Below are 15,188 nucleotides of genomic sequence, written 5' to 3'. Positions count from 1 at the left end.
GAACGGAGGCAGGATGGTTCACTTCCGGGTTCTTCTTCACCACCAATTCTTCCCGTGTGTGCGAGAATGCAGCTGACGCCCGGGAAGGTGAAGATTAATCAGGCATGCACCAGGTGATGTCAATCCGAGGAGACCAAGATTTACCTGGTGGCACCTGCGGAGCCCCCCTCCCCCGACGTGCCCGTGCCCCGCCTATTGCCCTTCCACTCCTAGAAAAGTCGCTCCCAGCAGATGCGCCGGGGGTGGGCTTTCTCAGCCCCCACTCTTGTCGGGACTGTATTAGAAACTCCCCCCAACCCAGCTCCGGTCCCTGAAGCTAGATGACCAAAGAATAAATTTGCAGTTTTGCTTTTAGCCTTGCCTACTCGCTGGTTCTTTTGTGCCCACTCTGGTGGTCTTAGAAAAACAAATCAGTCTTGATCCAGGATGAAGCAGAATGTAGCATCCTGGTTCCCTGTTTCTCAGCCGAGCTGTCCCACATCCTGACATCCAGGGCCCCCACGCAGACCTCCAAGTTCACTTGAGCCCAGATCCTTGGGCTGCTGACCTGATCTGCTAAGTAAGTGGGATCTATTGCTGGCTGACCTTGAAGTCCCTGGCTGAGCCCCTCCCAACGGGATCAAAGACTCTGCTCATCCTCTGCTTCCCATCTTGGTCCATTTAGACTTCAGCCAGAGGGAATCTGGACTCTGCCATGGGTCCTGAACTTCGGCCACTGCTTTTCTCCTCCTGCCTCCTGAAGACACATTTGCCATTGCTCTAGCAGATACCTCCACTGGGGCGCCTGTCCCTGTGTCCAAAAGCCCAGTTTTTGATCCTTCTGATAACTACTTCTTCCCTTTCCCTCCCTCATTAATCCTGGATCTATCTCCTAAAGGGCTTCTGAGAGGTGGAACTTCTGGGACCAGACTACAGCCCCAGCCTTCTGTGTCACTTCCCCACCACTGCTGTGAGCTGCCTGCCCATTCCTGCCGTCTAAACCTTAAACATCTGTTACAGCTTAGGTCAAGTGTGGCCTCCTCTAGGGATGAATTTTTCAGCCCTGTACTTGAGTAACCTGCTTTCTTTTCCTTAAGCCTTACAGCATAATGTTTCTTACACTCTCCTAACGTTTATCACACTTTATCTTATGTTACAGGTGTGTGGGGGCTCATTTTTCCAGGAACCATGTCTCTCGTTTTTTTGAGATTGAGTCATGTTCTGTCACCCAGGCTGGAGTGAAATGACAAAATCTCAGCTCATTGCAACCTCCACCTCCCGGTTTCAAGTGATTCCAGGGACCATGTCTCATTCCTTGAGAACCATGGGAGTTTCTTTTTTTTTTTCCTGAGATGGAGTCTTGCTCTGTGGCCCAGGCTGGAGTGCAGTGGTATGATCTCAGCTCACTGCAAGCTCCGCCTCCCGGGTCCACGCCATTCTCCTGCCTCAACCTCCCAAGTAGCTGGGACTACTACTTGAGTCCCAGTGGGCACCCGCCACCACACCTGGCTAATTTTTTGTATTTTTTTTTTTTTTTTAGTAGAGACAGGGTTTCACCATGTTGGCCAGGATGGTCTCGATCTCCTGACCTCGTGATCTGCCCACCTCAGCCTCCCAAAGTGCAGGGATTACAGGCGTGAGCCACCACGCCCAGCGGGGTTTCTAATAAAGAACAAAAGTTTGCTGATACAAGTGGAACCTGGAGGAACGTACCCTCTCACTCCACAATACATACATATCTGTTCTTAATCCTGGAAGCATAGAGCAAGCAGAGCGTCCTTCACTTGCAGGAGGGCACTTCTGAGCCATGACAGAATGCTCACTGCCTTGCTCCCGCTGTCTCTTTCTGGATTGTGTTGTCACAGAGCCTCTTAGGTTGGCTGGAGGGGGCTATAATGATCAAGAATCTGCTCTTATGTCATAGAGAACACATGCCCTGACTTCTGAGGCTCAAGCTCTGCAACCAAAAATAAAGACTCTGGGGTCCTCCCTACCATCACTGCGCTGGGCAGGAGGCACCTGATCCAGCTCCAGACACTAGGGTCACTTTTCCTTTCCACCTCTCCAGGGGAGGGTGAAAGTGGCTTTGCTGGCCAGAGGAAGGCAAAGAGCAACCCTTCTTTCACTCTATCGCCACCAAAGGCAGGGAGGCTGAGGAGTCTGCAGAGGGAGCTGAAGGACAGGGGCCTGTGGGAACATCCTGAGCAGGCCAGAGTGGGGTTGCCATGATAGACTCAGGGCAGGTCTGAGAGGCGGCTAACTTTTGAGGTCATTGGAAACTCTGGGCTAGAGTTGGGGAAGTAAGGAGCAAAGGCTGCTTTCCTCTACCACACCCCACTTCTAGCCTTGTAAAAAGCTATAGGTCTGTAAGGAGTGTGAGGTTTCTTTTTAGGGTAATGGAAATGTTATAAAATTGGTTTTATTTGGGATGGGTGAATAACTCTCTAAATATATTCAAACCACTGAGACAGCTGGGTGTGGTGGCTCACGCCTGTAATCCCAGCACTTTGGGAGGCCGAGGCAGGCGGATCACAAGGTCGGGAGATTGAGACCATCCTGGCTAATATGGTGAAACGCTGTCTCTACTAAAGATACAAAAAATTAGCCAGGTGTGGTGGCGGGTGCCTGTAGTCCCAGCTACTTGGAAGGCTGAGGCAGGGGAATGGTGTGAACCCAGGAGGCGGAGCTTGCAGTGAGCCGAGATCACACCACTGCACTCCAGTCTGGGCAACAGAGAGAGACTCCGTCTCAAAGACAAAAAACAAAAACAAAAACAAAAACCACTGAGGCTGGTGTGGTGACTCAGGCCTGTAATCCCAGCACAAGGTGGGTGGATCACCTGAGGTCAGGAGTTCGACACCAGCCTGGCCAACATGGTGAAACCCTGTCTCTACTAAAAAATACAAAAAATAGCCAGGCTTGGTGACATGTCTGTAATCCCAGCTACTCTGGAGGCTGAGGCAGAATAGCTTGAACCCAGGAGGCAGAGGTTGCAGTGAGCTGAGACTGCGCCGCTGCACTCCAGCCTGGGCAACAGAGGGAGGAGACTGTCTCAAAAAAAAAAAAAAAAAAGCCACTGAATTGTGCACTTCAAATGAGGACAGGGGAGAGGGTGAGGAAGGCATCCACATGGTAGGGAAGGAATGGGAGCAGAAATGGGAGCTTGGTTAGTGCAAGGGGAGTGATCCAATAAGTAATATTTAAGGATCATGGCAGTCAGAGGAGGGCCTTAGAGACGCTACCCCCTAGCACCAACAAGCACACTGACAATTCAGACCTCGGTTTCTTTCCTTTGAAAAAATTTGGTTTTTTTTTTGAGACAGGATCTGTGGCCCAGGCTGGAGTGCAGTGGCTTGATCTCAGCTAACTGCAGCCTCGACTTCCCAGGCTCAAGTGATCCTCCCACCTCAGCTTCCTGAGTAGCTGGGACTACAGGCTCACACCACCATGCCTGGGTAATTTAAATTTTTTTTTTGTACAGACGATATCTCACTATGTTGCCCAGGCTGATCTCAAACTCCTGAGCTAAATCGATCCTCATGCCTGCGTCTCCCAAATTGTTGGGATTGCAGGCGTGAGCCACTGTGCCCGGCCCTCAGTTTCTAAATACCATTTGTGCCAAAAGGAATGAAGGCCCCTTAAAGAAATAGCTGATTCTGGCTGGGCGTGGTGGCTCAAGCCTGTAATCCCAGCACTTTGGGAGCCCGAGACGGGCGGATCACAAGGTGAGGAGATCAAGACCATCCTGGCTAACACGGTGAAACCCCGTCTCTACTAAAAAATACAAAAATCTAGCCGGGAGAGGTGGTGGGCGCCTGTAGTCCCAGCTACTGGCTGGAGGCTGAGGCAGGAGAATGGCGGGAACCCGGGAGGCGGAGCTTGCAGTGAGCTGAGATCCGGCCACTGCACTCCAAAAAAAAAAGAAATAGCTGATTCCAGGGCTGGGGCAGGTGAAGCACAAGGTGTATCTGGAGGCCGGGCGCGGTGCTCAAGCCTGTAATCCCAGCACTTTGGGAGGCTGAGATGGGTGGATCACTTGAGGCCAGGAGTTTGAGATCAGCCTGGACAACGTGGTAAAACCCCGTCACTACTAAAAATACAAAAATCAGCCAGGCTTGGTGGCATGTGTCTGTAATCCCAGCTACTCAGGAGGCTGAGGTGGGAGAATCACTTGAACTCGGGAGGCGGAGGTTGTAGTGAGCGGAGATCATGCCACTGTACTCCAGCAGCCTGGACAAGAGAACAAGACTCTGTCTGAAAAGAAAAAATAAAATAAATCTTTGCAGATGTAATTAAGTTAAGAATCCCAGCACTCTGGGAGGCCGAGGGAGGTGGATCACTTGAGCCCAGGAGTTCAAGACCAGCCTGGGCAACATGGCAAAACCCCATCTCTACAAAACAAAACAAAGTACAAAAATTAGCCGGGTATAGTGATGTGTGCCTGTGGTCCCAGCTACTCGGGAGGCTGAGGTGGGAGGATTGCTTGAGCCTGAGAGGCAGAGGTTGCAGTGAGCCGAGATCTCACCACTGCACTCCAGCCTGGGTGACAGAGCCAGACCCTGTCTCAAAAGAAAAAAAAGGGCCGGGTGTAGTGGCTCACGCCTGTAATCCCAGCACTTTGGGAGGCCAAGGCGGGCAGATCATGAGGTCAGGAGATCGAGACCGTCCTGGCTAACACAGTGAAAACCTGTTTCTACTAAAAATACAAAAAATTAGCCAGGCATGGTGGGGGGCACCTGTAGTCCCAGCTACTTGGGTGACTGAGGCAGGAGACTGCAGTGAACTCGGGAGGTGGAGCTTGCAGTGAGCCGAGATTGTGCCAGAGCGCCACTACACTCCAGTCTGGGCGACGGAGTGAGACTCTGTCTAAAAAAAAAAAAAAAAAAGGGGAAAAAAAAAAATCTTGAGATCATCTTAGATTATCCAGACAGGCCTTAAATTCAATGACAAGTGTCCTTCTGAGAGACACCCAGAGAGAAGACACAGAGGAAGTGATGTGATGTGAAGATAGAGGCGCAGGTGATAATGCTGCACTACAAGTCAAGGGACACCAAGGAATGCTCAACAATCCCCAGCGGCTGAAGGAGGCAAAGTATGATTCTCTCCTAGAGCCTTGGGAGCAACTGTGGTGCAGCTGACACCTCAATTTTGACTTCTAACCCCTAGAACTGTGACAGAATAAAGGTCTGAATGTCTATTGTTTTAAGCCACCAGTTTGTGGTAATTTGTTACAGTAGCCACAGGAAACTAATACAGTGGCAGATACCACTTTATGATTAAAGCAAACCTCCTCAGTAACGGAACAAATCCAAATCATGCACGCCGGGGCGGTGTGTGCACCAGTAGTCCCAGCTACTCAGGAGGCTGAGGCAGGGGGAGTATGAGGAGTATGAGGAGTACAATGGGTACGAGGCCAGCCTGGGTGACATAGTGAGACTCGCTCTTGAAAAAAAAATTAAAAAATAAAAATAAAAATAGAGCCAGGGCCGGGGCCAGGCGCGGTGGCTCACACCTGTAATTCAAGCACCTTGGGAGGTTGAGGCGGGCAGATCACAAAGTCAAGAGATCAAGACCAGCATGGCCAACATGGTGAAACACCATCTCTACTAAAAACACAAAAATTAGTCAGGCGTGATGGTGTATACCTGCAATCCTAGCTACTCAGGAGGCTGAGGCAGGAGAATTGCTTAAGCCTGAGAGGCGGAGGTTGCAGTGAGCTGAGATCATGCCACTGCACTCCAGCCTCGGTGACAGAATGAGACTCCATCGCAGAAAAAAAAAAAAAAAAAAAATTGAGCCAGGCATTGTGGCTCACGCCTGTAATCCCAGCAATTCAGGAGGCTGAGGCAGGAAGGTCACTTGAGCCCAGGAGTTCAAGGCTTCAGTGAGGTGAGATTGCGCCATTGCACTCTAGTCTGGGTGACAGAGCCAGAACCTCCTCTCTTTTTTTTCTCTTTTGAGTCAGGGTCTGGCTCTGTCATCCAGACTGGAGTGCAGTGGCACAATCTTGGCTCACTGCAACCTCTGCCTCCCAGGTTCAAGCCATCCTCCCCATCCCAGCCTCCTGAGTAGCCGGGACTACAGGCAGGTACGGCCAAACTTAGCTAATTTTTCTATTTTTAGCAGAGACAAGGTTTTGCCATGTTGCCCAGGCTGGTCTCAAACTCCTGAGCTCAAGCAATCCTCCCTCCGTGGCCTCCCAAAGTGCTGGATTACAGGCATGAGCCATCACACCCAGCCCTGAGACTCTGTCTCTTAAAAAAAAGGAAAAAAATCTTGCATTATTTGATAGAATGCGAAGAGAGGGGCTCAACATTGCTTCTTCGACGTCACTGTCAATATAGATAACCTAAATCTTATCATGAGGAAACATCAGAGAAACCAAAATTAAGAGACCTTCTAGAAAATAACTGGACTGTAACCTTCAAAAGTGTTTAGGTCATGAAAATCAAGGAAAGGCTGAGGTATTCCGGATTGAAGGAGACGGAAGAGACTTTCAATGAGTAATTCTGGACAGGATCCTTTTGCTATAAAGAACATTATTGAAACAACTGCCAAAATTTGAATAGGATCTGAAGATTAGATGATATTAATATATTTATGTTAATTTCCTAATTTTGATGGCTGTATTGTGATTATGTAGGAGACTGTCCCTTGTAGGAAATACACACTAAACTATTCGGGGTGATGGGGCATCCTGTTGACAATTTACTCTGAAACAGTTCAGGGAAAAAAGTTCTATGTAATGTACTTCCAACTTTTCTTGTGACTGCTTCATAATAAAATATTTAAAAAATAAAGAAAAAAGGGCTAGGCATGGTAGCTCACGCCTGTAATCCCAGCACTTTGGGAGACCAACGCAGGAGGATCATTTGAGGTCAGGAGTTCGAGACCAGCCTGGCCAACATGGTGAAACCCTGTCTCTACTGAAAATACAAAAATTAGCCAGACTTGGTGGCATGAGCCTGCAGTCCCAGCTGCGCTGGAGGTTGAGGCATGAAAATGGCTTGAACCCAGGAGGCGGAGGCTGCAGTGAGCAGAGATCTTGCACTGCACTCCAATATGGGTAACAGTGAGAGATTCTGTCTCAAAAAAAAAAAAAAAAGGAAAGAAAAAAGGATACCAATCATATAAATGATTGTATATGTATATGCATATTGTCAAAGACTGGAAGGCAAATAGACTGGAAGGAAATTAATAACAATAATGTAATTAATATTAAGGAGGTAGGATTGTTTGTAACATTCCTCTGCTTTCGAATCCTTTTTTTTTTTTTAATTTCAGTGATGGAGTCTCACTCTGATCATAGCTCACTGCAGCCTTGAACTCTTGGGCTGAGGAGGTCCTCTCACCTTAGCCTCATGAGTAGCTAGGACTACAGGCATGCACCACCATGCCTGGCTAATTAAATTTTTTTTTTTTTTTTTTTTTTTTTGTAGAGACAGGGTCTTTCTGTGTTGCCTAGTCTGGTCTCAAACTCCTGGCCTCAAGAAATCCTCTGCCTCAACCTCTCAAAGTGCTGGATTGTAGGCATGAGCCACTGTGCAGCCCTGACCTTAAATCTTTTGAGTTTAGTTCAGTAAATATGTGCTGGGCACCTGCTATGTGGCAGGCATTGTGCCAGGTCCAAAGAATACTGAAAAAAGTCACAATGCTGGCTCGTAGTCTGTAAGAAAGAGAATCCTGGGATAAGGATGAGTGCTGCCGGATGCTGAGGACAGGGGACACCTCACCCCAGTGAGGGTGCAGAGGGAGGAGTGCTTCAAATAGGTACTCTTGCGTTTCTATTAATAACAACAATACCAGGCATGGTGGCACGTGCCTGAAGTCCCAGCTACTTGTGAGGCTGAGGCAGGAGGATCACTTGAACCCAGGAGTTTGAAACAGACTGGGCAATATAGCAAGACCCCATCTCTTTAAAAAAAGTAAAAAAGGAATAATCATCATGCATGTTGGGCCTCTCTGAAAGATGTAGGGAGTCCTATCTGCACTGGGATCCCTGAGGACGGAGAGGAATGTGGAGAATTCAGAGGCCAGGGAGCATGGGCGGCTGGTGGGCTGGGCTTCCAGGCTGAATCATGGGAAAGGAGAACCTGGTCTGAAACAGTACTGGGCGGGATTGGTGTTAGATTCCAGAAAAACCCCCAGGCGGTCTGTGGTGGAACCTGATGGATCCCTCAGAAGGGAAGAGAATGGGGATGGGGCCAGGTTACCATGGTTAGTCATTGTGCATAGGCACTAGAAGCCACGCTGGGCAGGCACAGTTGCTGCTGCAGCCTCACATCCTCATCTGGACATGGCTGAGCAGGGCGCCTGGAGCTGGTCCCAATGTGTTTCCTTCTATTCTTTTGACAGGAAGCTCCTGGAGAGCCAGTCCCCACCCCCACCCCGCCCCAGCTCTCCCTCTCTCTTCTCCACTATGGACAGAGCCTCCACTGAGCTGCTGCCTGCCCGCCACATATCCAGCTGACATGGGCACCGCAGGAGCCATGCAGCTGTGCTGGGTGATCCTGGGCTTCCTCCTGTTCCGAGGTAAGAGGCACCTGCCACTTTTCCACAGCAGTTCCTCTCCACAGCTGGCCATTCTAGGCGTCAGTCCCTTTCTCAGAATACACATGCTTTCCATCCAGGGACTGTGCCCAGGGGAAATTCCGGAGCCTTTTCATGAAGGGGATCAGTTGGATTGGGGGTCCTGATTACCAGGCAGGGGTAAAATGGAGCTATGGTTAAACCCTCTTGTGGGAAATTGCCCTGGGGGAGCTGGGCTCCCCATAGAGGCTGGCCTCCTGAATCGTGGGAGGGAGCTGTGTTCGTGTGAGACCCAGGCCCAAAGCTTCTTCTAGGATGTGCTCAGGCTACTCATGACGCTCACCCTCTGATCTTCGGGAAGGGCTGACTACGGCCCCTCTATCAACTGTTCTAAGACAAATCCTCTGTACCTTGGGCTTCACAGGGGATCTGTTCTCTCCTTTCACATGAGGAGTAGCAGCCTAGGAATTCCCAATGTTGATTTTAAACTTAAATCACAGCAAGAGGGACTCAGGTTAGACACAAAGAACTGTTCACCAAGGAGGATGTGCATAATATTCTCACATCCAGGGGGCTAGAGGAGATGACCTCCAGAGGAGGCTACACGGAAACCGCACCTCTCCGACAGGCTTTGCCAGCCAATGAGTTGTGAAGCCACTCATAGGGGTCCTCGCATCAGGGAGCAGATGCTGGGAATCATGATGAGTCCAGGACATTCTGACTCACAGGGCAGCAACTTCCCTTTGACCATCTCTGCCCTGCCCCCACCTCACCCTCTACAAGTCCTCTGTGCTCAAAGCAGCAGAAAGAGTGCGCAAGAGGGTTCGGATAGGGAGGGGTGGTGGCCCCCCATTGGTGGTGGGTAAGAGGCCTGAGTACCAGAACACTGCCTCCTGGAGAGGTCAGGCATTTCTCTAAAAGCCCATGGGCTGGAGGACAAAACTCTGATTGTCCCCATCCCCTTCTACCCCCTCCATGACAGAGTCACAGTTCTCGGGCTGGGGGTCTAGGCTGTTGTGGAAACTGCAGGTGAGGCTCATGAGGTGGCATTTTCACAGGCATAGACTTTTCCCAGCCTCCCTACACACTGTTTTCTCCCAGGCAAGTGCCAGGGCTCTCAAATGCCCTGTGTCAGCTCTACCTAAGCCGCTAACACCTCCCCCTGAGTTTCCTAACCTCTCTTCCTGGCTCCTTCATCTTGATGGACTGAGGAATCCTGAGCATATTCAGGCCCATAAAGGGACTTGACTATGGATACCCAGAGGCAGGGCAGACTTGAGACCTGGAGGATTTGAGAGAATGGGGCAAAAACAAAAGTGTCTGGCCTTCACTGAGCTTGTCAGGTACTGAGTTAAGTGCTTCATATGCATTTTGCTTCCCTCATAACAATTTGCAAGGTACTAATACCACTTGCATTTTACTTAGTTATTTTTGAGACAGGGTTGCTCCGTTGCCCAGGCCGGAGTGCAGTGGCGTGATCATGGCTCACTGCAGCCTTGACCTCCTGGGCTCAAGCAATCCTCCTGCCTTACCCTCCTGTGTAGCTGGGGGCTACAGGCACACGCCACCACACCTGGTTAATTTTTGTATTTTTTGTAGAGCAAGGTTTTACCATGTTGCCCAGGCTGGTCACTTGCACTTGAAAGAAAACTGAGGTCTAGGCCAGACGCGACAACGCCAGGACTTGAACTCAGGCTTGCCGGGCTCCATTAACACCCACGATTTTAACCACTAAACTATGCTTCTGAGGGAAATGGGGAGGGGGGTGTGTGGAGATAGACCAGAAGGGGATAACGCAGACAGGATTAGAGAGGGGAAACCAGAGAAATCAGAAATTCCTGGGGCTAGAGCTCTTTGGGCGTCTGCAGGCCCCGTGGTCAGAGACACCCTCTGCTGTAGATACAGATGCTTGCTAAGTCCCTCCCCTACTCACAGAGGAATCTTTGTTGGTGACAAGAAGTTTGGGTAGTGGGAGGGGCAAGAGGCAAGGCAAGAGCCGGCTAGTGGGTCTTGAAGCTTGTGACTTTGGAACTCCTCCTAAGCCACTGAATAGTTTTCTTTCTAGATAAATGCAGAAGGGCAGTTCCTTGTGCCTTCCCACCAAAAATTAAGTTATAACCTTACAGTATTTAGATGGTACATTAGGCCGGGCGTGGTGGCTCACGCCTGTAATCCCAGCACTTTGGGAGGCTGAGGCGGATGGATCACCTGACGTCAGGAGTTTGAGACCAGCCTGGCCAACATGGTGAAACCCCATCTCTACTAAAAATATAAAAATTAGCCGGGCGTGGTGGCAGGAGCCTGTAATCCCAGCTACTCAGGAGGCTGAGGCAGGAGAATCGCTTGAGCCCAGGAGGCGGAGGTTGCAGTGAGCTGAGATCGTGCCACTGCACTCCAGCCTGGGTGACCAAGAGAGAAACTATCTCAAAAAAAAGAAAAAAAAAGTACATTAGATATGCTGGATTAGTAACTGATAGATGTTTTCAGTTCATGCCTTGGGTTAAAAAGATTCTCCCAGGGTCATCCCCAGCTAGAAAAGGTTTTCTCTAGCCTGGGCTTCCTGTAAATTTTAACTTCCCTCTTGACCATCCCCCTCCCTGCAACAAGGGAATGGGACTCTCAGAAATGGTGATCTAGAAAAACATGGCCCAGGGTTTGGCAATTTTGCACTTGGAAACAATTAATTCTACACTATCCAAATGATAGCCCCATGGAGGAAGGCAGTGGCTTAAGGAAAATAAGCACAGCAGCAGGCTGCCACAGGCAGGGGTGGACCTCTGGCACCCAGCCGCCTCTGTCCACCCAGGCCTGCGCTGAATGCTCCCCTGATGCTGAGAGGCCAAGGGAGCAGCAGAGCCAGGCCAGGGGCTTCAGTCCCCACTCAATCAGAGGGACGGGAACCCAGTTGGGCGGCTCCACTTCCCCACGTTGTTTTCCTTTCACATTGTTCACAGGTTTCAAGAATGATTTCATTGTGGAAAATGAGCAAATACAACCTGACCTTTCAGGTTCCACATACACAGCAGGACACACACAGGGCACACGAGCATGCACTCATATTTGCATAGAGCCCTGCAGACACACTTGTACATACAAAGAAGCCAGTGAGGGCTTCTGACTGGGGACTCTTGGTGACTGACCCCTCTCTGGGTTTGGTCAATAACAACCATTTCCTATGTATCCTCTGCCTGTAAAAGTGAATGGGTTGCTCAGGCTAGAGTTTCCCTGCTTCCTATATATACCTCAGAACTTACTTCCTGCACAGGCCCCTACCTCCAGCCAAGATACAAGCCCTAATCCCCATCCCCATCTCACTCATCTTCCCATCTCTTAGCCCCTTCCTTGGGGGCAGGACTAGGGTGACAGTAGCTTAGCGTAAACATTAGCCTATGGACCTGGAGTCCTGGGCCCTTCCTTGTCAAGGTGTGGCAGGTCCTCTGTCCTTCCTTAGAAATGTCACTAGTTTAAAATAACCTTCCCCTGACCCCGCATCAGGTTGGTAAAATGCCCATGTTAGATTGAAGAGCCAGGGAAGGACTTCAGGACCCTGAGCCATGAGGTAGTGGTGATGTTGCTACTGAGTCACAGTCTCGGAGGAAGCCAGCACCATGAGCTACAGCCCGCACCCTTTAGCCCTCTGCCTAGTGTGTCTGCCTTCTAGCATGGTAGGCTTAGAAAGCCAAAAGGGTTTTTTCTGTTTTCTTTTCTTTTCTTTTTTTTTTTTTTTTTTGAGATGTCGCCCAGGCTGGAGTGCAATGGCATGATCTCAGCTCACTGCAACCTCCACCTCCCGGGTTCAAGCGATTCTCATTCCTCAGCCTCCCAAGCAGCTGGTATTACAGGTGTGCACCATCAGGCCAGCTACTTTTTGTATTTTTAGTAGAGGCAGGGTTTCACCATGTTGGCCGGGCTAGTCTTGAACTCCTGACTTCACATGATCCACCCCCCTTGGCCTCCCTAAGTGCTGGGATTACAGGCGTGAACCACCGCACCTGAACAGTGTTTTCTTTTCTTTTCTTTTTTTTTGTTGAGATAGGGTCTCTGTCTGTTGCCCAGGCTGGAGTGTAGTGGTGCAACCATAGCCTGCTGAAGCCAGCCTCACCCTTCTGGGCTCAAACAATCCTCCCACTTCAGCCTCCTGAGTAGATAGGACTCCAGGTGTGCACTACTATGCCTGAAGAATTAAAAAAACAGAAAGAAAAACAAAACCTTTTTAAAGAGACAGGGTCTTGCTATGTTGCCCAGGCGGTGCCAGAAGGCTTTCTGAGGGATCCTCTCTAGGCTCTGTGCTAGGCAGGGGACTTACCAAGCTATGTGTTTTGTTTTCTCTTGCAGGCCACAACTCCCAGCTCACAACGACTCAGACCTCTAGCTCTCAGGGTAAGACCAAACATGGCTCTACTCCAGCGTGTAGGCCTAGGAACTTAGGAAGGGCGAGAGGAGCTCTATGCCAATTTAGCCTTAACCTCAGGGGCCTGGGACTGCGGCTGGAGCAGGAGCTCTCAGGACTCACCAAAGCTGAGCTCATCTAAGGATTTTTTTTTCAGCCTGGCTGAGTCTAATGTGCCTTGAAAGAAAAAATAGGTGAATGGTTGGGAGTGAGGGGTGGGGAATGGGGTAGGGAGAAAGACACACAGATCTAGGGAAGAAGAGAGGGAGATGGAACAGTAGGAGGCTGTGCACCCCTCAGCCTCAGATGATCTGTTTCAGGAGGCCTCGGCAGTCTAAGTCCGACCACAGAGCCAGTTTCTTCCAACCCAGGTAAGTGAGTGCAGTTACTGAGGTCCCTGCTCCTGCCCCACATCCATTCATTCAGACCTGCTTGGAGCCCAGGGGTTCCTGGATGGGCGAGGGAGTGTGGTGTCACTAAACTTGCCTCGCCTCCCACTCCCCATCTGCTTCTGTCCTTGCAGGATCCATCCCTTCCTCAGAGGCTAACAGCCTAAGCCATCTGGCCAGCACCGGTACGCCAGGTACTGTGTCATTCAGACTACAAAGGCATCCGGGGAGGGCCCAGTGAGGACCCCGACACAGTTTCTGCTCTAAAAGAGAATATAGACCGGGGCGAGGGGGAACAGACAAGGAAACAGAACCTCACATTGATGATGACATGCAGGGTGAGAAGGGCTGCAGTGGGCACAAGCAGAAGTGTGGGAGCCCAGGCACATGTCAGTCACTTCGGACTTGGGGGCCAGGGATGACTCCTAGAAGCGGCTTCTGAAGCCAAGCCGAGAAAGGGTCAGCTGAGCACGTGGAAGCTGTGGGATGGAGGGTAGTGGGGCTTATTCCAGGCAGAGGGAACTGCCCAGAGGTGAACAAGAGAATGGCCCCTTCTGGAACTGAAAGCAGGAAAGAAGAGGAAGATTTTGGACTGAAGAGCCCTTCCGGTGCACACGCTGGCCAAGGCCCTGAGCAGGCCCACATGTGCTTCCTCATTCACAGCAGCTCCAAAGAAGGCCGTGCAGGCCCCCATGGCACCCAGTAAACCCGTGACGCCGAGGGCAGGCACTGCGGATGGGCTCTTCCTGACCTGGCTGGGCCTAACTTGGGCCAAGCCACAGATGCTCACATCAGGATTTGTTGAGTGCCCAAGGCGAGGGGCAGCGGTGAAAAACACTGGGTTCCATCTGGATGGGCTCCTTCTGCCCTCTTCAGGAGGCCACAGGGGTCAGGACCGACATCAGTGGGACCCTGGCTCAGGAAAGAAAGAGGCTTGGTGGGGCATAGAGGCAGAAACTTGGGCCTGGTCACAATGAAGGTAAAAGGAGCTTAGACTTGAGACTGAGAAAGGCATAGCCAGAGAGGAGAGGGAGGGGAAGGATACTCCAAAATGAAGGAAAAGGAAGGCAGAAAAGGCTGGGAAAAGGCTAGACTCCTCTCAGGCAAGGAAGATTGGCCTTTGCTTAGCAGAGAGGGAGAAGAGCTGCTGGGGGATCCCCCATCTTGGTCATGCTGTTTCATGGTGCAGGCGCAGGTGTCCCCAGCAGTGGAAGAGGCGGAGGCACAAGCAGAGGTATGTCCTGCTGCGCTCAACCCTGAAGAGGAGTGGGCAGGAGATATCTGTGACCCTTTCTCTCATCTTATCTCTTGGCTCTCAGATTTTTTATTCTCCCAGACTTATTTGGGAAGGGGGAGTGAGGAGGGATAAGGAAGTGGAACAGCAATTGGGCCTGAAGTATGATGCATTGAGGAGGGAAGACACAGGTGACATAGCACCTTTTTTGTTGTTGAGAAGGAGTCTTGTTCTGTCATCCGGGCTGGAGTGCAGTGGTGCGATCCCGGCTCTCTGCAACCTCTGCCTCCTGAGTAGCTGGGATTACAGGCATGTGCCACCAGGCCTAGCTAGTTTTTTTTGTTTGTTTGTTTTTTGTTTTGAGACAGAGTCTCGCTCTGTCACTCAGACTGGAGTGCAGTGGCACAATCTTGCCTCACTGCAATCCCTGCCTCCCGGGTTCAAGCAATTCTCCTGCCTCAGTCACCTGGCTAGCTGGGACTACAGGCACGCGTCACCATACCTGGGTAATTATGTATTTTTAGTAGAGATGGGATTTCACCCTATTGCCAGGTTGGTCTCAAACTCCTGACCTCATGATCTGCCCACCTTGGCCTCCCAAAGTGCTGGGATTATAGGCATGAACCACCGTGCCCGATCTTTTTTTTATTTTTTATTATTTATTTTT

General features: G+C 50.5%; 1 protein-coding gene across 1 annotated transcript; it reads left to right on the top strand.

The window, feature by feature from the left end:
• Positions 1-8,397: 8,397 nt before the first annotated feature.
• LOC113224857 (endothelial cell-specific chemotaxis regulator-like) lies at positions 8,398-14,547 on the top strand. The gene is made up of 5 exons (XM_026454472.2): positions 8,398-8,511; positions 12,844-12,888; positions 13,219-13,269; positions 13,422-13,481; positions 14,477-14,547. Exons 1-5 carry the CDS (start codon positions 8,451-8,453, stop codon positions 14,545-14,547), a joined length of 288 nt encoding a protein of 95 aa, XP_026310257.2. The 5' UTR covers positions 8,398-8,450.
• The last annotated feature ends 641 nt before the right edge of the window (positions 14,548-15,188 follow it).

Source organism: Piliocolobus tephrosceles, chromosome 4 (genome assembly GCF_002776525.5).
Source record: "Piliocolobus tephrosceles isolate RC106 chromosome 4, ASM277652v3, whole genome shotgun sequence".
Lineage (NCBI taxonomy): Eukaryota > Metazoa > Chordata > Mammalia > Primates > Cercopithecidae > Piliocolobus > Piliocolobus tephrosceles.
This window is presented reverse-complemented; position numbering and strand designations above follow the sequence as displayed.